Genomic DNA, 24,275 nt, shown 5'->3' on the forward strand with positions numbered 1-24,275 from the left:
CTGAGGCTGTACAGGTATGAGAATATACAGTTAAGGATAACTTAAAAGGAATTAATTGATACAAATTATAGCATCAAGATGAATATACTTTTTGGTAGGCTATCACATAAGAAGTTCATAATTAAGCATGCTTGAATTATTCTGCTGCTACAAAATATGATTGCTAAGAAAGAGCAAAAGGACTAACATAAGTTCCACGCTGCATTGGAGATTTATATACTTATATTCCAATCAGACAAAGTTGATCCATTAACTGAAAGGGCATCGATCACCCTAAAAAAAGTTATAGAAGTACATCACTATTGCTTGACAAACAAACCGACTGGACAACTACAATTCCACATCTTCCTGTTATCATCACTCAGATAAAAGTAGAATTGATAGTTATGAGGAACAATGTTTCATCCTTTAACAAAGTATGTCATCTACAGAAAAAGCAGAGTAGTAAGACAAGAAAACATAACTCAAGTTTCTGCATCACTGCCATAAGAAAATTAGTCACCAAACTTTTTTTTTACAGAAGTCACCAAACTTTTCATTAAATAGCAGTGCACATAAGAAAAGTTTACAATGTCCTCCTCTCTTTGTTTTCTTGCACACAGAAAACTCTGAAGTAGGCAACTTGCAACTTTCCGGTACATCATTAAAGAAGATCATCACAAGCCAATCTTGTAAGCAATAATCAAACTGACAACTTTCCAAAGCCAGCTACTAAAGAGAAAAAAATAAAGAAATCATGCACTATTAAGCAAAACATAGAATTTAATAAAACTTAATGAAGGGATTAGGGGAGTGCCAACAGCTTAAGGGAATTACGCATTTTCATTTTATTTTGAGAATAGGAGTTGAAGGTCAGAGGAAGAACATGGAGAAAAACAATGTTAGTAAAGATAGAAGAGTTTATAAACAAAAAGAAAAAGAAAAGTGATCAAATCAAACTTACATTGTGCACAGTAAGCAATGGGAGATTCTCTCTGCCTCTGTACAGTGTGCAATAAGTAAAGTATGGTGGCATTCTGTTGGAAAGGGAAACGAACTATGTCTTTTGCACTCTTTAATTATGCTCTTTCTAACTATATACCTTGAAATTAAACAGCATATACTAGTATTAGTGAAGAGCTGAAGATAAACAATAAACAAAAAATACTTGCATAGATAAAATGGAAGAAACATTATTCTTGTACCACTTATAATTATTATGGAATGCATACCTTCTCCTTAGAAAACAGCCCAAATCCCTCAGTTTTACAGACAAATTTTGTTTCACTTAAAAGTGTATTACTCAAACAATAGAATAAGATTACATTTACTATAAAAGTAAAATAGTGAAACAATTCTAATATCTTTGTCTCTAAGCATAATTTCTTCCAGAGAAGCAGTATGAAGAAAATTACATAATCATTAAGCTTCTAAAGTTTAACCTAATAAAAGCATACCTGCCAGCATCTTCAGGTTTATCTAACTCAAAAGCATCCAACTCAAATCTTTCTGGTATAGTAACAGGCATACACAATGTTTCCACACATACTAAGCCTTCTTTGTTGACGACAAATTTGTTGATTTTGACGAGAACCTCATTACAATCTTCAAGCACATATTCAACCTTTTTATAGAATATTCTGATAGTGCCAAAAAGAAGTTAGCCAAGCACTCTATAGGATACAACATCAATTTCTTGCAAAATCTTGTCTGCAGAAGGTAAAAATGAAATGAAAATAATGGCAAAAAAATAGCATATATCATAAATCTTAAAATGATTTCACAGAAGAATAAACTCTTAAAATAACATCATTTTGTTGGCAGCTAATTGGCTATTCACAATGACTGTAAGACTTCTCAACAATAATTGTTGTTGTTGCATACGATTGCAAATAAGTATATCTGCTTCCGGCCAAGGGGATTTTAATATCCTCCGAGGGACCTGTTGGCACTCATAGGTGGGATCTCCCTCTCAACAAGATTTTCTCCATATATGCATTCATCAGGATTCAAACCCTTTACTACATGCTTAAGGGATTCGTGTCTAGTACCAATTTGATAAACCATTTCTTGGTACCAACAATAATTATGGTGAGCAGCTTGAAAGAAATCATGGGTACTATAACAATGATGGTTACTTTGTAAAGTATTAGATGATTTGGAAATTTGGTGACACATTTTGTACCTTGGTAAAAAATTGATTCTCATTTACCAACAATATATTGTCTACCTAAATCTAATTCTATCTTGATAAGTTTCTCAAAATATCTAATACGTATGGATTCTTCCCCCAACTATTTAGCAAAGAGATGACTAGATCTACATCAAATCGATTAGTGTGCGTATTAACCATGTATTTTAGTGACGATACAAATTAATCATGTAATTGTTATTAATAAATGAGTTAATTTACAATAACAAAAGAGGTAGAAATTTTACCTTATATAGTTAATCAAAGAAATCATGGTCGTTGAAGATGTTTATTGGCCATGGTTAGAACAAACGATACGACAAAGCATAAAAGAGAGGGCAAAGAAATATGAGACATGGTCAACGAATTCTATCTGAGTAGATCTGCAATGGAGGTCCATGAATGGGGTTTTGTTTCTTGGCTCATGGATCTAGCATACACAAAAAGATACAAACAAGATAAAAAATAATTATAAAGTGTGGACAAAGTCAGTCTTGGACCTCTGGGTCTAATAACCTATTTGGTGAGAACAAGAGGAGATGATCCACTTTATAGTGTAGATTTCATGTGGTAGGAATATTGCAGGTGTTAGAGTGATACTAAGATGTAGATGGAAGGTGTGCATTATAAAGCTTTAGAAACCTACATGGCGATCCAACGGGACTAGCACAAAGAAATATAAATCATTTGATTTGATGTTATCAACAACTCAGAATAATTTTTTTGGCAATCCTCGTCTTTTCGAACTAGCCAATGGAATGTCATTATAGGTACATGACCCACTTTTTATTCGATGTATATTCTTTCAATTTGAAATTGGGTTTAGATCTAGAGAAAACCAACAACTAAACTCACCCATGTAATGCACTCCTTTTATTTAATGTGTTTAAATTATCAATTCTTAATTTGAGATATAGTATTCTATTTAATGAGTTTCTAAAAGTATATTGTATTTTTCAATTAAATAAAAAGGTATAAATTTATTTTTGATTCCTAATAAATATCTAATTTTTGTGTTTTCTCTTTAATAAAATTTTCTTTTTCGTTGAGTCCTTAATTAAACAAAAATTTTAATTTTGTCCTTAGAATTTTTTATAGTCCCTGATAAATTAGCAAATTTTGAGTTTATTTCCATGTAATTTTTTTTTAAGTTTTCTTAGTTAAGACTAAAAAATTCAGTAATTTAGCAGGGAGCAAACAAAAAATTTGCTAATTTAAAAGTGGTAAAACAAATTATCAAGGACCAAAAATAAAATTATTATTTTATTAGGAAATTAATGCAAAGAAAAAATTTATTAGGGATAAAAAATATATTGAAGACATTAAATAATATCCAAAATTGATATGAATTAATTCTTGAGTGTATTTAGCATTCACTGTTATGTATAACAAAAAAAAATAAGAAATATTTTATTATAATTTGAATTAAAAATATTTTTTGTGTTTGAATACCATATAAATGTACATATATCACAAATTTCAAATTAAATTGATTAATTAATGTATTAAAAACATACTAAATCCATTTATTTTGACGTGTTGACAACATGATTCCTAGGATTGATAATCTTGATATTGGTACATTTTGCATAATATTCAAATGGAGGAGGGGTTTTCTGAAGGGTCAGTTCCCATCATTCTAGGAAGACCTTTTATGAAAATTGCTAGAATTAAGATAGATGTATATGCAGGCACACTATCTATGGAGTTTGGAGATATAACTGTTCATTTTAATATTCTTGATGCTATGAAACACCCATCTGAACTTCTTTCTGTATTTCGTGTTGAAATAATTGACCATATTATTGATGAATACATGACTGATCTTCATTCTAATATGCATGTCTGTCACTCTTCATGCATTGAATCTGAAATTGTACTTGATCATATGCCTGAATTTGATGCTGAGAGTGAATCTGAATTTGATATAGATTACATGTCTGGTGATGTTCGACCTCTTGAGATTAATTTTATAGAGTCAGATAGAACTAATCATGTTTCAGGAAGTACACATACCTCTAACTTTCTTTATGAGGTATAGGCTGAGAAACCATCTCTTTCTACCACTATCCAACTGCCCATACTAGAATTGAAGCCTCTGCCATCAAATTTAAAATATGCTTACTTGGATGATAGCAAAAGTTTTCCAATAATTATATATGCCTCCCTTGCTGATGAGCAAGAGGAGAAGTTGTTATCAGTTCTCAAGAAGCATAAGAAGGCTATAGGCTGGACCCTGGCGGACATTCCTGGTATTAGCCCATCCACATGTATGCATCGAATAAATTTAGAAGATAGAGCTAAACCAGTAGGACAGCCACAGAGAAGACTCAATCCGGTGATTCTTGATGTAGTGAAGAAGGAGGTAACCAAGCTTTTGCAAGCTGGAATCATTTATCCTATCTCCGACGGCCAATGGGTGAGTCCTGTCCAGGTAGTCCCGAAGAAGACCGACCTCACCGTGATAAAAAATGAGGAGGAGCTGATTCCTACTCGGGTGCAGAACAGTTTGAGAGTCTGCAACGACTATAGGAGGCTGAACCAGGTTACCAAAAAGGACTATTTTCCCCTGCCATTCATTGACCAGATGCTTGAACACCTGGCAGGTATATCTCACTACTGTTTCCTTGATGGTTTTTCTGGTTATATGCAAATCACTATTGCTCCTGAGGATCAGGAAAAGACCACATTCACCTGCCCCTTCGACACTTTTGCCTATAGGAGGATGTCTTTCGGCCTGTGCAATGCCCCTGGTACCTTCCAGCGGTGCATGATTAGTATTTTTAGTGATTTTTTAGAAAATTGCATAGAGGTGTTTATGGATGATTTCACTGTATATAGATCCTCTTTTGATGTTTGTTTGGATAGTCTGGAAAATGTTTTGAATAGATGCACTGGAACTAACCTTGTTCTAAATTTTGAAAAATGTCATTTTATGGTTGAGCAAGGTATAGTTTTAGGCCACATTATTTCCAAAAAGGGCATTGAAGTAGATCCTGCAAAAATTTCTGTTATTTCACAATTGCCTTACCCCTCTTGCGTGCAAGAGGTGCGATCTTTTCTTGGTCATGCAGGATTCTACAGGCGCTTTATAAGAGATTTTAGCAAGGTAACCCTTCCACTATCCAACTTGTTGCAAAAGGAGGCACCTGATTGGACAACCCCATTTGAGCTAATGTGCGATGGATCCAATTACACATTGGGGGTTGTCCTTGCTCCAAAGACTTCCTTACTCCACCCTACTTTTCCTCCACCATGACTTAGGGAGTTTTTCTTTTCCTATCTGCTTCTTTACTTTTATTACATTTGTCCAATTCTATTTGATGGTTTAATTGCTTTTAATCTTTTAATTGTGCTACATTGAGGACAATGTGTTGTTTAAGTATGGGGGGGAGGGGAGTGTTCTTTGGTTTTGGTTTTGATAGTTGTGTTAAATTAGTTTAATTTTGTTAGTTTTGTTGGGTTCTACTTTAATTTTGTTAGTTTTGTTGGGTTCTAGTTTAATTTTGTTAGTTTTGTTGTGTTAAATTTTCATGTTTTTCTTTGAATTATTGGATATGTTCAAGTAATGGGTAATTGTTCTAAAAATAAAAGTCTCTTGACATTTTGTGATTTGAAATCCTTGTTTTTCCTCTACATGTCATGATAGTTTTGAAAGTGATAAGTTTACCTTTGTGAGAATTTGAGACATCCATCATCATAATATTTTGGTTTGGTTTGCCCCATTGATTGCTTGCACAATAGCCTTGGCTTGATTCTTGTTGATGCTTCCTAATTCACATGCATATTAGGAAATGATTTAGGCAATTTTGTTCTTATAAGCTTCTAGCCAAATGGACTTACCTTAAATTAATTCCTTTGATAGTCCCTTGAGCCTATGTTCCCCTTTCTTTGTTTTGAAGCTCATTACAAGCCTTAAGTGAAAAACCATGATATCACCTTACCCTTAAGGAATTTTGGAGCTTTGGAATTGTTTTGGGAATAAGTGTGTGTGCGGGGGGGGGGGGGGGGGGGGGGTATGTTTCATTGGAAGATATGATTTTTGGCCATGCTTGATGTATATATATATTGCCTAGTTCTTGCTTTAATCTTCAATTTCGTACTGTTCAATCTAAAAAAAATTTAGTTTCTGCAAATTCTTCAATTTCGTACTGTTCAATCAAAAAAAAAAAAAAAAGAAGAAAAGAAGTGAAGTTGAATAAATGAGGTCTTGTTATGAGGACTTGATTTGGGAGCCTTGGTTGATTTTGTTGATATTAGAGGGTTTGGGTTTACTACTTGTGCTTAATTTCCACTTATTCCCCATTGCTCCTTTCTTCCTTTGGGATTTAGCTACTTATTCCATATTTTTCCCTACCTTGTCCTTGGCCCCATTACAACCTTAAAAGACCTTTTGATCCTCGTGTGCTTGTGTTTATGGGTTGATTGTCAGTTTTAGAATCTTGCCAAGTCTATGTGGTGTTTGTTTTCATGGGTGCTTCGAGAGTAAACAGTAGCCTAGACACTTGAGAGATAGAGTGTATATCTTATGAGGCTTTATTACTTTTCATTATTGAGCAGATTTACTATTTTTCCATGCATATGACTGGGTTGCTTGGATGATTTTCATGAATGTCTTGACTCTTTGGATCTCTTCATGTTAGATGTTACCCATTCCTTGATGTTCATTGAGAAATATGTAAATGTTTTGTTTGTCTCTCTTTGATATCCTTGGATTTTGTTCTTTATTTCATTTTGCCCAGGAGTGCAAAAGGCTAAGTATGGGGGGTTTTGATGTGCCATTATTTTCTCCTATTTCTTAACCCTTTTTGCACCATTTTAAGTACTGGTCAATTTTAATTGTCAAATTAATTAGGCAGTTTTATTATTTGGGCTCATTCAGCTAATTTGATGTTTTTAATCTAATTTCAGGAATTAATGAAGCATTGGGCATGAATCCAGAATTGGGCTTGGATTTGAAGAGGACAGACTATTTTATTCTACAAAATTAGATCTTATCTTATCTTATCTAATCTAGATATTATTTAGATTTGATCTCATCTAGATATTATTTCATCTAGATCTTATCTTATCTAGATTTGATTTGATTTTATTTATGGGCTTGGATTTAAAACAGATTTGTAAGCTTGGGGCTGGAAAACAATATAACAGCACCAAGGTTCTAGTTTAGGCTCTCTCTTCTCTCTCCCTTATTTTCATTTTTTTAGTTTTAGGTTTTTCTTTGAGACATTTGTTTTCGTTTTGCAATTCCAGTAGCAATAAAATTCCGTTCTTCAATTTATAAGTTCGTTATCTATTGATTAATGGAAGGCTAAGTCCCCAGCGTTGCTTTTTCTTGAGAATCAAGCGCAGTTCTCTTTGAGGTTCTATTATTACTGTTAAATTCTGTTCAATTTTTCCTCTTCACTAATTACTCTAAATTTGTTGCTATTAATTCATGCATGCTTAGTGCTTGATTAATTGTCTCTGCGCTTAATTTACGTTCATGCTTAATGATCGTTTATGAGTAATTGGTGTATGTGTTTCTTAATCACATAATGAATGCCTTATGTTAAATTTCGCTTAGTAATTTAATTTAGGGTTGGATTAAGTGGTTAAACTGATAAAGGATAAATTATCGCAACATAGGATAAGAGACTTGCTTGTGAATCAAGAGGAAGCAACGAATTTTAATTCTGATATTTTTCTAATTCAATTTTAGTCGCTATTTAATTTACAAAAGCAAACAACCCTCCCCCCCAATTTGTTACTATTTCCTACTATCTGTTATGAACATTTGGTTTATCATTGCTCGTTGGGAAATGACCTAGGATCACTTCCTAGTTACTATATTTTAATGTTTTTGATTCGGGTATGGCCTCGATCAGTGTGCCTCAAATTAGGCCATTTAACTTGTTTCATGAACAGGCAGCGGTGTCTCTGGCAAAACCACCTCAGAAGCCTGATCCGGAGGTCGATGATCCGCTTTATCTGATGACATTGACCATCCCAGAGCTTTTCTTGAGGCCTTATCAGGTTACATGGGATGCCACCGTGTTTGGGGTCTTTAATCCAGACTTTTCGTTCTACATAGAGCACGAAGACCGTACCTCTCGGAAATCCCACGCGGTGGTCAATGTCTCAACATATCAGTGTTACAGTCATGGATTATGTAAGTCATTTTACATTACTTTTAATTACCTAAGTTATTGCTTTCAACTCATAAATATTTAACTTTGACTTAACATAAACAAGCATCTGATTGAAACAAGTATACGAGCGGGGAATTCTGATATGTATGGATGATGTGTCATCATTTTCTCATATTTCTTAACCCTTTTTGTCACCATTTTAATTACTGATTAACCTTAATTGTCAAATAAATTATGCAGTTTTATCATTTGGGCCTACTGGATTAATTTTGTGTTTTTAATTTAATTTCAGGAGAATTATATGCAATTGGGCTTGAATCCAGAATTAGGCTTGGGCTTGAATCCATAATTGGGCTTGGACTTGAAGAGAACAGACTATTTTATTCTACCAAATGCTATCTTATCTAGATATTATTTAGATTTGATCTCATCTAGATATTATTTCATTTAGATCTTGTCTTATCTAGATATTATTTAGATTTGATATCATCTAGATCTTATCTTATCTTATCTAGATTTGATCTCATCTAGATATTATTTCATCTAGATCTAATCTTATCTTATCTAGATTTGATCTCATCTAGATATTATTTCATCTAGATCTTATCTTATCTTATTTTATCTAGATTTTATTTTATTTATGGGCTTGGATTTAAAGCAGATTTGTAAGCTTTGGGGCTGAGAACTATATAACAACACCAAGGTTCTAGTATTAGGCTCTCTCTCTTTCTCCTTTTTCGTTTTAGTTTTAGAGTGCTATTCTCAATTCGTTTTAGTCTCTTTTTTGTTTTGGAAGAATAATTCTAGTTTTCTTCGTTTTCTATTGATTAATGGAAGGCTAAGTCTCCAGCGTTGTTTTCTCTTGAGGATCAAGCACAACTCTCTTTGAGGTTCTATTATTACTACTAAATTTTGATCAGTTTTTCCTCTTCACCAATCACTCTGTATTTGTTGCTATTAATCCATGCATGCTTAGTGCTTGATTAATTGTCTCTGCACTTAATTTACGTTCATGATTAATTGGTGTTTGTGTTGCTTAATCACATAATGAATGCCTTATGTTAAATTTTGCTTAGTAATTTAATTTAGGGTTGGATTAAGTGGTTGAACTGATAAAGGATAAATTCTCGCAACCTAGGATAAGAGACTTGCTTGTGAATCAAGGGGAAGCAACGTGTTTTAATTCTGATATTTTCTAATTCAATTTTACTTATTGTTTAATTTACAAAGACAAACAAACCCCCCCCCCCAAATTCGTTACTGTTTTATTACTATCTGTTATGAACGTTGTTGACTATTGCTCGTTAGATGACTAGATCATTCTAGATAGTCATTTTTAATGTTTATTTGATTCTACACTCGATCAATGATTCTCGAGCACATCATTCAAATCTAGCAATTCAGTTTGAGTCAAAAAGTTACATAAAGAGTTGGATGCAGAGATCAAAACACGATGTCTATCTTGGAGCCTACATGAATGGGTAAGTCACACAAAATAACTGAATTAAATTAATGTTTACTAATATACTAACCCATATTCATCCCCACTGCAGCGGACATTGGCAGATGGTGGTCATTGTGCCCAACAAACACCTAGTTGTCTAGTTTTGTTCATTGCATAACAGGCCAGACAACTACCTTAAAGGGATAATTAACAGGTCAATATTCTTTTCAATGCATTTGCATTCAAAAACCTCAACAACAACACTTTTTAATTGTTACTCGCATGGAACAGTGCTTTAAAAGGTCTTGATGATGCTCCACAGCTTAAACCAAAGGCTCCTACTAGGTGGATTGTCGCCAAGGTACGTCATTTACATAAAACTTCCACTTATATATATTTCTTATGTGTCTGTACACTAATTGTTTAATTAATATCCAAATTTTATTATGTATTTAGTGTAATAGACAAAAAGGAAATACTGAGTGCAGCTACTATGTCATGCACTGGATGTCCACCATCATTTTAGGAAGTTTTAGGAATAATTGGGAAGCGGTACGTTTATTTCAAACAAAATTCAATTTTTTTATAATTTGTATTACATTATTAACTTATTATCATTTATTTCATCATTCAGTATTTTAACGATCCTAGACCATTGGAGCCAGAGAGATTAAAGGTGTTGCGGATCAAGTGGGCATAGTATTATCTCTGACTTAGAGATCAAACCTAGGATTTAGGGACCTTAAGTTTAGCTTAGTTTACTTTGGTTTAACATTTTTGACATTTCCTATGTAATTTGAATATTGAATTCATTTGTTGATCGTTGTTTATGATAAATCAATTATTCCTATGTAATTTTTGGTTTATTGTAAGAACAAAAAGTTTATATAAAAAAAACTAGACAACAACATCGGTTATTAACAAAAACTGATGTTAATAAAATAAACAACATCAGTTATTTACAAAAACCGATGTCAACATACACCTTAACATCGGTTATGTAAATAACTGATGTTAATATACAAACTTTAACATCGGTTAGTTATACATAACCGATGTTAACATTTGTACTTTAACATCGGTTTTTTATACATAATCGATGTTGTCGCAACATGCCCTTTTGCGGGCGAGCGAAGCGAGGCTCACGGGTGTGCTTTCCAAAGGAGGAAAGATGCGCGGAGTCGCCACCAACGTTTATTTGTAGAAAACGTCGGAAAAACCGAAGGAAACCGGTCAAAATGAAAATTCTAAGTTCGGGAGTTGTATTTACGCTTGAGGAAGGTATTAACACCTCTCACGTTTATCTCAAAGGACAACAGCCTATTTTCAGATTTGTGGAAATTGTGTTACCTTAACTTTTAATTCTTTTTATTTTTTGAGGTCGACAAAAGCGGGGCTTTTGCTCCTACGTACCCTCCTTTGGAGAGGAAATCATACCTACGTAGTTCTTTCTTTAAAGGTGAATCAAGTGATTCTTTTTACTTGAAAGGTGATCATTTTAAGGCGTTGGACCTTAAAAAGGATCCATTTTACTTGGTAAGAAACTGAAATGATAAACTTTCAAAACCCTATTTTTGTGGACGAGCTTAACTAGGCGAGTTGATTTTAGCCTTAGTTTCACTTTAGTTATTAGTCAATTCAATTAAGAATGAGAAATCCCAAAGAGAAAACGTCCGATTGATTTATCGCTTTATTTTACTAAAAGGCATTTTTTCTATTATTATATTATTATTTTACCTCTTTTTTGATTTCCAACGTGGTTACGGCATGACCGAACGGTCGGAATTCATTTTAACCAAAATTAACGGATAATACAATTCAAACGATCGGTGGAAATTTATTTTATTTTTAGATTAGGTGAGAAATGACTTAAATAAATGGCTTAAGCACGTCAAAAGGGGGTATAAAAAGCAAATGAAAACGAGAATAAAAATACATGAAACAAAATGTGGACCACCACGGGTACATAGAATGAATTGAAAAGCTCGGTTTGAGGTACTTACCCATTGAAGACTGAAGAAAACGAAGAACGAACGATGAATGTTGAAGAACGGTCGAGAATCTTCGCGTAATTACTCACGGAAACGTTACGGAAGCGCCTCGGCTTGGATTTTCTTTACGGAAATAATTTTCCTAAGCAAATTTAAGAGAATACAAAATGCCAAAAAGGCTGAACCCTTTTCTTCTTCACTCCTCCCCCTATTTATAGCAAAATAGGGGAGGAGCTTGCCACCCAGCTCGCTCAGGCGAGCAAGGTTGCTTCCTCCAGAAGCAACAGCCTTCTGGAGGAAGGATCTGGAAGGCCCAAGTGGGCCAGATTGCTATTTGTACCCCCCTTTTTACTAAATGCACCCCCTCTTCTATTTTTTTGGTAATTCTTTTTCCGTAACGTTACGAAACTTCACGAATTTCGTAACGATACTTATTTTCCTTCCGCAAGGTTACGAATCCTTACGGATTATGTATTTACTCTTTTTTAGCTTTCGAATAAGTTACGGAAACTCACGGATTACGCAAAAACACCTCTTTTCGATTTCCGTCACATTACGGAATTTCACGGATCGCGTAAGCCTGCTTCCTTTTGATTTCTGACACGTCTCGGGACTTCATTTTTTGTGCAACAAAGGACGCCAAGTAATCTCAAAGCGGCTAACCAAAGGTTGCATGTCATCAAGTAATAATCCCCAGACGAAATTAGGGTATGACAGATGTTAACGTGTGTATATTAACATCGGTTATTTATAAGTAATTGATGTTAAAGTACAATGGTTAACATCGGTTATTTATAAATAACCGATGTTATATACAAAGAATTACAGCAAAATAAGTGTATGCATCATGAACGTTGATATCGATTTTCTAGTGAAACCGATGTTAATGTAATATATTAACATCGGTTTTGCTACAAAACCAATTTTAATGTATTACATTAACATCGGCTTTAATACAAAACCGATGTGAATATATAACATTATCATCGGTTTTACTAGAAAAACGATGTCATGGTTCATCATGCATACACTTATTTTGCTATAGTTCTTTTTGTATAACATCGGAAATTAAGAAAACTGATGTTATTGTTTTTATGTTAACATTGGTTTTGGAAGACCGATGTTAACAATAATACATTCAACATCGGTTTTATAACCGATGTAGAATGCCGTAAATAACCGATGTTGAAAGTGTATTTTTTAATAGTGTGAAAACTATTTATCAATGATGAGTGATTTTGACATTACTTGTAATTATAACCAATGTAAGAAAAGAGACGTTTTACATTAGTTTAAACCACAAGTGATGTAAAAAGTTACTTTTTTACATTGGTTATAATTACAACCAATGTAAAAATTCATTTTCTACATCGGTTATACTTACAATTGATGTCAAAAGTCAAAATCACCGATCATTGTTAAATAGTTTTCAAACTACACTAGCTTGTTATATACTTTTACGAATCCACCTGGTTTGTAAAATAGTCAAGGATCCACATCTCGGTTTGGATGATTGAGGGATATTGGTCCTACAATGAGGAGTTCCATGTCGACGACAGTTGACTCATGATCTAGGCAAGTGTATCTAATCTATGTGTAGTAAGAAACGACAAGTATAAGAGTATCGTATCCACAATGACTTGTATAATATCTAGGAAATTGAACAATAATTGTTATCTAAAGCCACTACTAGAAAAATGACATTTAGTGATTGAAGTTGTGACCGAATTTAATTCTTGTGACTAACTTGCATCAACAACTGAATTAGTTACTAAAATGAAGTGTCGCTGAAATCTTTGGTGACTATTTCGGTCACGATATATCTATAAATTTAAAATTATTATAGCAACCAAATTAGCAACCGAAGGCGACTTGAAGATAGCGACCAACACATTTTCGGTCGCTATAAGATAACAATTTTTTAGGTTTTCGATCGAACTAGCGATCAAATGTTTTTATTAAAAAGAATAAGAAAATAAATTTTTAGTTTATTATAAATCATAATAAATATATAATATGCTTAAATAAATTTTATATTTGAAAATTATTGAAATTGATATATTAGTAATATTTTTAAATTAATAAACCAATGTTTATAATATTTTGTAAATCATAATAAATATATGATTTTTTAATTATATTGTGATATAGATAAAAATTACTTTCAATAAAACATATTCATAAATATTTTTAAAAATAGAACATACGGTAATTTTATTTAATTACATATCTTTACAATATAATTTAATTCTTTAATATAGGTAAAAAAATAGTATTAAATCATATATATAAATATTTTAAAAGATAATAAAATATTGTCATTTTATGAAATTATAATTTATATAAAAAAAATAAATTAAAGATAAAAATTATATTATATCTTTGTTGTATCATATATGTTTTGAATAATGTGATAAAAATACATAAGATTATAAAAATATAATATATAAAATATAAATAAAGCTTATATAAGTATATATTTTCTAATTTATGCAAAAATATAATTTAATCTTATATCAGTGAATTTTGAAATATAAGGAGACTCAGATAGTGAATTAAAAAATAGCGAGACTGATTTGATGAAATAGGCAAAATAAGGGAACCTTTTTTCAATTAAGCCTTGATTTAACATTTTTACTAACAAAGGCCCAATAATGATTTATTAAGATTCATTGTGTAACTTATGCATTCACTACTTTTCAATATGACTTTAGTGTAACATATACACTATTGATTGATTAAAACTCAATAAGACCGAATGAAGACCCAATATCACTTTAATGTAATATATACACTAATGATTGATTGAAACCTAATCAAGATCCAATATATAACTTTAGTTTAATATATACACTAATGATTCATTGAAACTCAATAAGGTCCAATATGAACTTAGTGTAACATATACACTAACCAAAGCTTAATAATTAATTAAAAATTACTAGTGTGTGTTCTCGTATGATGCACAAGTTGATAAATTAATATTTTTCATTTTCTAAAAATTAATTTAAGATTAAATATATTTTTAAAAGATAGTAAAATTAATTATATTATGAGAAAAAAGTCGCGCATTGACATATATAAATGTGTATTATACTCTCACTTTTTTTTAACATACCACTCTTTTTTTTAGATACCACTCTGAGTTGATTATGTAAAAGAGTTAAGCTCAAGTTTTTCTTTTTTGAATTTCATATATTACATGTTAAGCACATTTTTTTTAATTATCTTGTATAAAAATATTTATTAAATATTATAATGATAAAGTTATAAATTAATTTAAGAAAAAGTAATAAAGATAATTGAGTTATAATTAAGTTAGGAAAAATTAATAAAAATAATTAAATTTTATCCACACATATTATCCACGGAATATGCATCCGTAGAAAATATAAATTTTACCTACAAATATTACCCACAAATAGAGGTGTGCCAGCCCACTACGAGCCAAGGAATTTTAGGGGCGAGCTCTACTGGTCCAAATTTGAGACGAGATGCTGTTTTCATGGTCCAACCCATCCCTCTGTGGATCGAATGGGATAACCCATGGGTTCATTCATTTTTTTAAAAAAGAAAAATACAAAATAAAATTCTAAAAGATAATTTTTAAAAAATATTTTATCTGGTGCGGGAGTGTTTTTAACTATTTTTCTTTTACATATTTTTAGAGATTTTCTCAACTTCTTATCTTCTTTAATATGTTATCATCATTTTGTTTCTAAATTACATTTAAATATATTTTTAAATAATTTATTAATAATTAAAATAATTTATATCACAATATGAAATATTTTTCATAAATAAAAGATAATTTACATTTAAACATATAATTTTTATTTAAATAAATTGGCATTACGTAAAGAGAATTAGAATTTTTTTATATTTAAACATATAAATACTAAAAGTGATTTTAAAATAATGTATTGTTAGCGTAAAAAATGTATACTTTCAATTAATCATAACTGACCATTAAAATAATTATTTTAAGAGTATTTAAATTTATCATTTTGTGAAAGACAAGAATGCAATTTTTTTAATAGTAAATTAAATTTAAATCCAGTAGAGTAGTATGTAAATAATTGGGAGATAATATAAGATTTAAAAGTTCATTACAAGGACAGTAAATGTTTTCATTGATATGTTTAGGAGGATATCAATCCTGAATTGTAGGTCTTTCTATTTTCTTGCGTATACTGGCCTCTGTGGCTATTAATTTAACAATATTTTATGGGTATGTTTCTAGTTTTTTATTCAATAAATTTCTAATATCAAGTTTTCAGCTCAACCGAACCCATAAAAATGTCTGGATAAATAGTGCAATAGATTACTAAATAGTTCATTTCCTGTCTACTACATCCCAAAAAAATTTGGTAAAACAAAATGGCAAAGTGGAGATGAAACATGTGATTATCTTGAATCTATCTATTAACAAGTTTCTTTTGTAAGGTGTATTAATCAATTAATTTCCACGTCTTATAGGACTCTTGATTTTATACTTATTTATAGAGGTTAGGCACCATCCATTATTTTTTTCATGTTAGACACAATAGGAACTATTGGATGATTTTTTTTTTTTTTTTAATGCAGACACCTGCCAAAGGCAGAGAAATATCTCTGTATTTTGGGCTCCTGAGTATTTATATTAATTTTGTGATGCTATATTATTTTCTGGTTATTTATTAGCTTGCTGAATAATATTTATTTGATTATCTCTCAGAATTGTTTTGAATTTTTCTTAATTTGTTCTTTTTTTACAAGACTTTTTGTTCTTTTAAGCTTTGGTTCTTTAAATATATTTAATCCAGGTGCAAATAAAAAGACTTATAATGACTTATAATTTGTTAATTAAACATTCTGTATTCTAACTTTAAAAGTTTACAATTTTTTAATTAAGTTCTGGAGGCTTCTTATTTTTTTTCCTTTTTTACTATCTTTTTCTTAAAAAATAATAAATCATATTTGTTTGAAGTAACAACGTTGATATACTTTGGCTTCTTATTTTTCTTTTCTCTTTTACTATTTTTTATTTTAAACTTCCGTGAATCTGTGTGATTTAAGATATTAATATTAACATACTTCATCTCAATCTTGTTTTCACTTCTTTTTTTACTTCTGGTTTCCAATTCATTTACTGGATTTTTTGAACAACTTTTTATAATTTTTTCTTAAATATACACACCTGAATTTAGTGGCATGTAACATAGACAAAAATTTAGTTGTCCAATTAAGCTTTTATTTAAACTTTTTTCTTTCTCTCTTACTCTCAGGTTCACAGGTGTGATTTTGTTAGGTGATCACTCCCTTACTCACACGTACGTGCCATTGTTTAGGTTAGTTGTGGTTTTTTTATTCTAGTTGCTTCAAATTTTGTATTCTAAATGTGATAATTATATTTCTAGTTATGGTTATGTTATTTATATTTCATGCTTTGTTCATTTAGAAACTCAAACACGTATGTGATTTTTGTGTTTGCCTAATAATAGATTATCACTCTAAGATTATGTATGTGATATGCCTTTTTACCTTAATATATGTTCATGTTTCGGTGTTTTATGGGCATGATGCAACTTATATGAGTTACGTAGATGTAAATTGGTATAACTAGAGTGCTAAAATGTGAAATAGGATTGTAAGAGCAATTGCTGTGTTGTTTGTGAGGTAAACCAGTTTCAGAGGTGTGGTACTAAACTTTTGTTTTATCATCATCTATGTTTTCAAACTTCAATCATTAACCCCATTACAAAATAGTAGCATATTTTCATGGATAAATTTCCACAATACATACCTACCAACTACTTTGAAATTTCCTCCAAATGCATACCTTAGACTCCACACAGTTTCTATTCTCTTGTCTTGTCTTCTCTTCATCCTTTTTGAATCTCCAGAACCAAATGATCCTTCAAATCTCCTTCCATTGCAATAAATTTCAACTATGCATTATTACCACTATCAAATTATTGGCTACCAGTGTTCTATCTTCTAATCCTAAATTTAAGACTTGCACACCTACAAGTTATGGAACTGGCCCACCCATTAAATCAAATTTGAGCTAATTCTAAAAGCAGATTTTTAAAACCTTGGTTCACATAGGGTTCCCCTAACACTGCTACTTCTGTTAATGATAATGAAATATATTTGAATGTTATTGGAGGTCCAAATTACAAGGGGAATGTGTACTATCTAGGTACTTTGAGCAAAAGGTTTAGTTGCTCAAAATCAACTCCATCTATTTCTATTACTCTCATGGAAGATCAAATAGAGAAAATGCGTGAGACAATTACTAAATTAAATGCTAAGCTTTTGGAAAAGACAAATAAGGAGAGGATACTTGAGGTAAAAATGTTACAACTGATGGAGAATCATGACCAACAAAGTTAGGAGATGCGACAATAGATGCAAGAGCAAAATGAGCAAAATGAGCAAATTCATCAACAAACTAAGCAAATGTAATGTATATTACAAAACTTACATATTCAGTCTATCATGTCAGCTCCTAGTCCATTGACTACCACAGTGGATGAAACTGACCACTATGTTGACGATGCTCAGGTTGATCGTTCTCATTACATGTCAAAGGATCATTGACTCTTGATTATTGTTTATTTTGGTTTGATTATGCCATGTTAGTTTGAATTTGAACTTTATAAACTTTGACATTGTATTTTATTAAACTTTGAAAACTTTGAATTTGCACTTTATCAATCTTTAAATTCGAACTGTTCTTATAGCTATATTTACACATCATGAATATCTACTTTTATTTATAAGTTTGATTATATAGTTTAATAATAGTTTAATTATCAATTATATTTATAGTCGATAATTATTAAGCAAGCCAAAATATAATAAATGAAAAATAACCATATTTTTATTTATCAACTTAATTTGAGACCGACTTAATTTATTTTTTTATTTAAAAAATAAATATTTTAACAGTGACCGAATTGCATTTTTGATTTATTTTATATTTTAAAATTAATTATTTATTAGCGACCGAATGCATTTCTTTATAAATGTATTTTAATAATAGTTTAATTACTAATTTAGTCCTTATAGTTTCATCATTTGCACATTTTAGTCCTTATAATTTTAAAGTGGTTTTTTTAGTCCCTATAGTTTACATTTTAATTCCCTTTTAGTCCATCTAGTTTGAAACTGGTTTTTTTAGTATTTATAATTTGCGTCTTAATTCCCTTTTAGTCCCTATAGTTTGAAAGTGGTCTTTTTATTTCTTATACTTTATAGTTTAATTTCTTTTTAGTCCTTACCATCAAAATATCAGTAATATTATCAATTACAATTAACTACAAAAATATTAGCAAATAATTCATAACTAATTTTTCCCAAGATAATTTGTAATAAAAAATAGTTGATAATTTATAACTAATTTGTAGTTAAATATATTTATAACATTTTTTTGTAATAAGGACTAAACGATAATTAAAATACAAATTATAGGGACTAAAAAAATCACTTTCAAACTATAGGGACTAAAAGAGAATTAAAATACAAACTATAAGGACTAAAAAGACCACTTTAAAACCATAAGGACCAAAAGAGAATTAAGATATAAACTATATGGACTAAAAAATCCACATTTAAACTAAAAGGACTAAAAGGTACAAATCGTGAAACTATAGGAATCAAATGAGAAATTTAACCTTTAAAAATTTATTATTTTATAGCTATCGAATTAGCGACCGAATTGTATTTCATTACTTTTATTTTGAAATTAATTATTTTTTAGCGACTTAATTAGCAACCACATAGTTTTATTTAAAAAAAGTTATTTGATAGTGACCGACTTGGCGACCGAGTTATATTTTAATTTTTAATTTTAATTTTAATTATTTTTTAGCTACAGAATTCTTCGATCGTTGATTTAGTGCTAAGTAAAACAACAACCAAATATGCAGCGACTGAATTTTATGGACTAGCTGCTAAAGATTTCAGTTTCTAAATAGCAACCGAATGATTATTTGGTCACGAATGTCTTGGTGACTAGGGTTTTTGTGATGCACAGTATTCGGTTGTCATTTTGGTCGCTAACAGTTTAAGCGACCGAACTATTTGTTCGCTAAATCATGTTTTTTTTTAGTGAGCAAGAAAAATAAGAAGCAAGGGAGCAATTTTGGTGAAATAAGTTGTGAAACAATTGTGGCGAAATAGTAGAGTGTTTTTTTTATCAATTCCAAAAGATGGTTTCATTCAAGCAAAAAGTGCTCTCATTGTAGCGATTAAGAAAATGTTTTCTGGTTTTTAGAATAAAGTTATGTAGTGAAGAATGCAAAAATCAATTGAAAAAGGTGGTGTTAGATTCGAATTCCATAAAATTCATTGTATGCTATTCGATTTCCAATCATATTCTGAATTTCAACACAAGTAATCAAATCCTAATTTCGTAGGTAAATGATTCTTAATTCCTAAATTAGATTCCTGATCCCTTAGTAAACCTAACCTAGCAATTAGAGTATGAACAAAGAAACAATGCAATGTAACAACTTAATTTCATTCCAAAAACTAGATTCCTACACATTCTTGATTCAGATATAGAATTGAACTTGTTTTCCAATACAACTCAACTCATTAAGCAAGGTTGATCTCGCCTTTGCATGAATTCAAGTAAAGAAGTAGAAAATAATTGCATAAACTGAGAAATGAATTAGAAATTGGAGAATCGCATACTCCGAATCGACTTCATTTAATTCCAACAACTTCAAGTTAGTTACAATGGATCATAGCTTGATCCATGAAAAAGAATCACAAAACTATGGATCAAAAACTAAAAAATGGGGAAAACATGGTTTTTCTATTAAGAATTAGGAACAATGACAATGCCAAGTCAGAAAGACTATGATGACTCAAGCAAGGTTCCTATCGGTGAAGGGAAGATGGGGCATCCCTCAACTCGATAATCCAATTCATTCCAACAGACAGGAATGGTTTTGTAGTCATCACTAATGGAAAGAATGGATATAACATCGCTATGTTAACATCGGCTTTTTAAAAAACTGATGCTAAGAAAAACACGGTGGCATATTCGTAAATAACGCGAGTTCATTAAAGTTGGTTTTTGAAAAAATCGATATTAAAATGAGTTCATTAACATAGGTTTTTTAACATGAGTTCGTTAACATCGATTTATAAAAACCAATGTTAACGAACTCATGTTAACATCGGTTTATCCAAAAACCAACATTAACAAAATTATGTTAACGTTGGTTTTTTTGGAAAATCGGCATCGTGTTAGTTAAATTAAATCTGTTTCTTCCTCTTCTCGTGCTCATTCTGAACCATCTCTCACTTTCGCGCTCTCATTCTCACTATCACTCATCTTTCACGCTCTCATTCACACTCTCACTCATCTCTCTCGCTCTCGTTCTCGCTCTCACTTATCTCCACACCATTCTCGCTCTCACTATCATCTCTGACTTTCATTCTCACTCTCGCGCTCTTGTTCTTGCTCTCACTCTTGTGCTCTCTTTCTCGCTCTCACTCTCGTTCTCATTCTCGATGATGAAAGGTTAGTCTTCTATAAATGCTTGTTTTTGTGTTTGGTTTTGATGGTGATGGTAAGCGAAATCTAATGTATTCATATTTTATTCAGTGACAGATTGATATTGAAATTGATAGTCACCCCTTCCACCAGTCTGTCGAGAAAGAGTTTGGTTACCAAGTTCAGCTACGGTTGGGAAGAAAATGTGTCATATTAGAAAACCTATCCACTACAACTAAGATAGAATCATGCCCTCGGGCTCTCTTGGGCAACCCAAGGTGTGGAGCATATAAGCCTTTGGATTAGAATGGTTATATATATATATATATATTAGAAAAGGGTTATCTCTCTCTAGCTTTCCTTTGTTGCTTGCGTTCACCAAAGACCTATGGAAGTTAGGGCTCATCCCCGGTCAATATTGGATCAAACAATAAAGGGCCCTCGGAGTAGCAGATGGTTAAGTCAAGGCCATCCAAGGTGGATTGGTTGAGGTAATCTATGAGATCACGTTCGAGAGCCATGCCTCTTTCATCTTCCACAATTTACTTGTTATTATTATTTTTCTAATTAATATCTAACAATCTATTCGTTAAATTAAATACTAACTGTTAAGATTTTGTCTCACTTCATGAGACAATTAATAGTCAGTTAATTTTCAAACTTATCCTTTCTCTTGCTGAACTTTAGGTTTAAATTGTAAACACCGTTGTAAATGCTTTGGCCTTTAAGGGTATGTAGTATGGTGGACTAGGCAGACTTCAATGTAGGGACAATTTATGGGTGACTTAGGGTATTAATTAATATGTTTGTTACCTGAAAATATCTTCTACCTGTTACCTAAAACCAGCCAAACTGAATATGCCCGTGGTAGCAGACGCGTAGGGCAAGTATTAACCAAATCGAACTCCAAACAGAACAAATATTATATGTAAAAAATTATAATCCACAAAGGTTTTATTTATTAGGTCTAATGTATGGCGTGACTGAAATAATAATTAAAGTGATCAATTATCCAATAACTAGACAGTGCGAAATGATCCTCCATACTCCCAAATTAGTTATTGTTGTCGTACCAAGATTGCTTTTGAAGATAATCGATTATAGTCTTGTCCACCTGGAAAGCTTTGGTGAGAACCTCAGAAGAAATAGGCGGATTAGCTTTAAACAAAGCATTTGCAATAGTGATAGCTCCTGGATTTTGACTGCTAAGGCCAGCAATGGCAACAGCATTGCCATATCCCACATTCAATTGGAAATGAATCAGACCAATTGGGAACACAAACACATCACCCTTGTTCAGCACTTTGGTGAAGAGGCGATTTCCATCTTGATTGGAAGTCACAAATCCAACATAAAGAGTACCCTCAAGGACTATAAGGATCTCAGTGCCGCGAGGGTGAGTGTGGGGAGCGTTCAAACCCTTTGGTGCAAAATCTATGCGAGCCAAAGCTATGCCAAGCGTGTTTAGTCCCGGTAGTTGATCAACAAACACCTGAGTCACGTTTGAACCTACTGGGTTGTCAGTCTTCCCCGGTTCTACATGTCTGAAGAAATCTTCAGCTTTGACAAGCTTAGGGTCCTTGCAAAATTTCCCGTTCACAAACACTACAAATACAAGGCAAAAGGTCTTAATTAATAAAAATCATCAATCACAATAATTCTAGACAACGTCTATATATATGATGCAATGGTATAAGGATTAATGTTTTTACATACCACCATCTTTTTCTTTGGCTGCCACACAGAAATCTTGCAGAGGACTAGGATCATAGGCAGAGACAAGAGAGGATGTCAAAGCCAAGATGGCAACAAGGAAGTACACAACTTTCATTGTTTTTCCTTAGTAATACACTCTTAAACAATTGTGCTATATGTAATTGCTTGTGATGATTGAATTGTGATTTATGTAGAGCTTGCTGATTGCTATTTATGAGTATGAAGCATTGAATTGGTTTGCAATTTATCTTGACCGTAATTAATTATTTATTTGATGAGGAATCATTCCTTAACAACTACATGCGTGCCTAGTCAATGTGTAGACGTAGTAGTAGACGCTCTACAGGAAAAAGCAAGTGTTTCGGTATTACCTCGTCTATTTTATTATTTTATAATGGGAAGCCTTTTAATTCAATCACAGATCAGTTTAGACTGTGTCTCAGTTTAATAGACTTAGTGATAACTGTTTTATTAAATATTTAAAATATTACTTCATTTATTAACTAATCTTTTTTTAGCTTGAGGAACTGTTACAAGTTTAAACATGGTCACCAGAGGTAGTAGGTGGAAAATTGATATTTTATGAAGGGATTAGAGACTATTTCTGATTGGTCCTGTCCACAATTAATCAAAGACTCAGATTATTGCAACCCGAAATTATATTAATTGTTGGTGTCGTGTGACTTGTTTTCATATACAACTAAAGTAATCCAATGACATAGAAATGTTCGAAGATATGAACGTACAGCGGAATATATTAAATGTTAGATATATAACTTTTGACTTTGCACGACCTGCTGGAATTGCTTCGGGGCTTAGTTTTAATAAATAATTTCCCGTGGAGATAGAAAACTTTCAAACTGAAACAGAATAGTATTTTAGTTTTTATTTATTTTGGATAGGTAAACCCAACCTTAAAGGAAATAGTTGTAGTAGGAAATAACTAAGTCATTGAATAAATAGTCACCTTGTTTTTTTTTTTATAGGACCACCTTCGTTCTTACATCGATAATGTAATTTTTGAAAAAAAAAAAATTCTGGTTTAGTCTTAAATGTATAAAAAAGGTGATGATTACGTCCTACCATACAACTTATTTTTAAATTTGCCACTAAATTTTATAACTTATTGTCAAATTATTCCTTAAATTTTATAATTTAATGTTAAATTGGTACGCATATTATATCATAAGGACAGAATGATCCACAAAACTTAATGACGATACATAATTATTACACTTTTTTCACATTCAGAAATTAATTCATAATTTTTGTTATTTCGGATATTTATTTATCACCGCTATACACTTTAGAGAAGAAAGTAGCCATT

General features: G+C 31.5%; 1 protein-coding gene and 1 long non-coding RNA gene across 2 annotated transcripts; both read right to left on the reverse strand.

Moving 5' to 3' along the window:
• Window positions 1-460: 460 nt before the first annotated feature.
• On the reverse strand, window positions 461-1,648 carry LOC114404393. The gene is made up of 2 exons (XR_003664952.1): window positions 1,437-1,648; window positions 461-1,081 (listed from the first exon to the last, which is right to left on the reverse strand). It is a non-coding gene; the product is annotated as an uncharacterized LOC114404393 (long non-coding RNA).
• Window positions 1,649-22,154: 20,506 nt separating this feature from the next.
• On the reverse strand, window positions 22,155-23,135 carry LOC114404394 (germin-like protein subfamily 1 member 7). Its single transcript, XM_028367369.1, has 2 exons — window positions 22,949-23,135; window positions 22,155-22,837 (listed from the first exon to the last, which is right to left on the reverse strand). Exons 1-2 carry the CDS (start codon window positions 23,061-23,063, stop codon window positions 22,287-22,289), a joined length of 666 nt encoding a protein of 221 aa, XP_028223170.1. The 5' UTR covers window positions 23,064-23,135; the 3' UTR covers window positions 22,155-22,286.
• Between the last annotated feature and the right edge of the window lie 1,140 nt (window positions 23,136-24,275).

This window comes from Glycine soja, unplaced genomic scaffold (assembly GCF_004193775.1).
Source record: "Glycine soja cultivar W05 unplaced genomic scaffold, ASM419377v2 tig00032109_1_pilon, whole genome shotgun sequence".
NCBI classification, from domain to species: Eukaryota; Viridiplantae; Streptophyta; class Magnoliopsida; order Fabales; family Fabaceae; genus Glycine; species Glycine soja.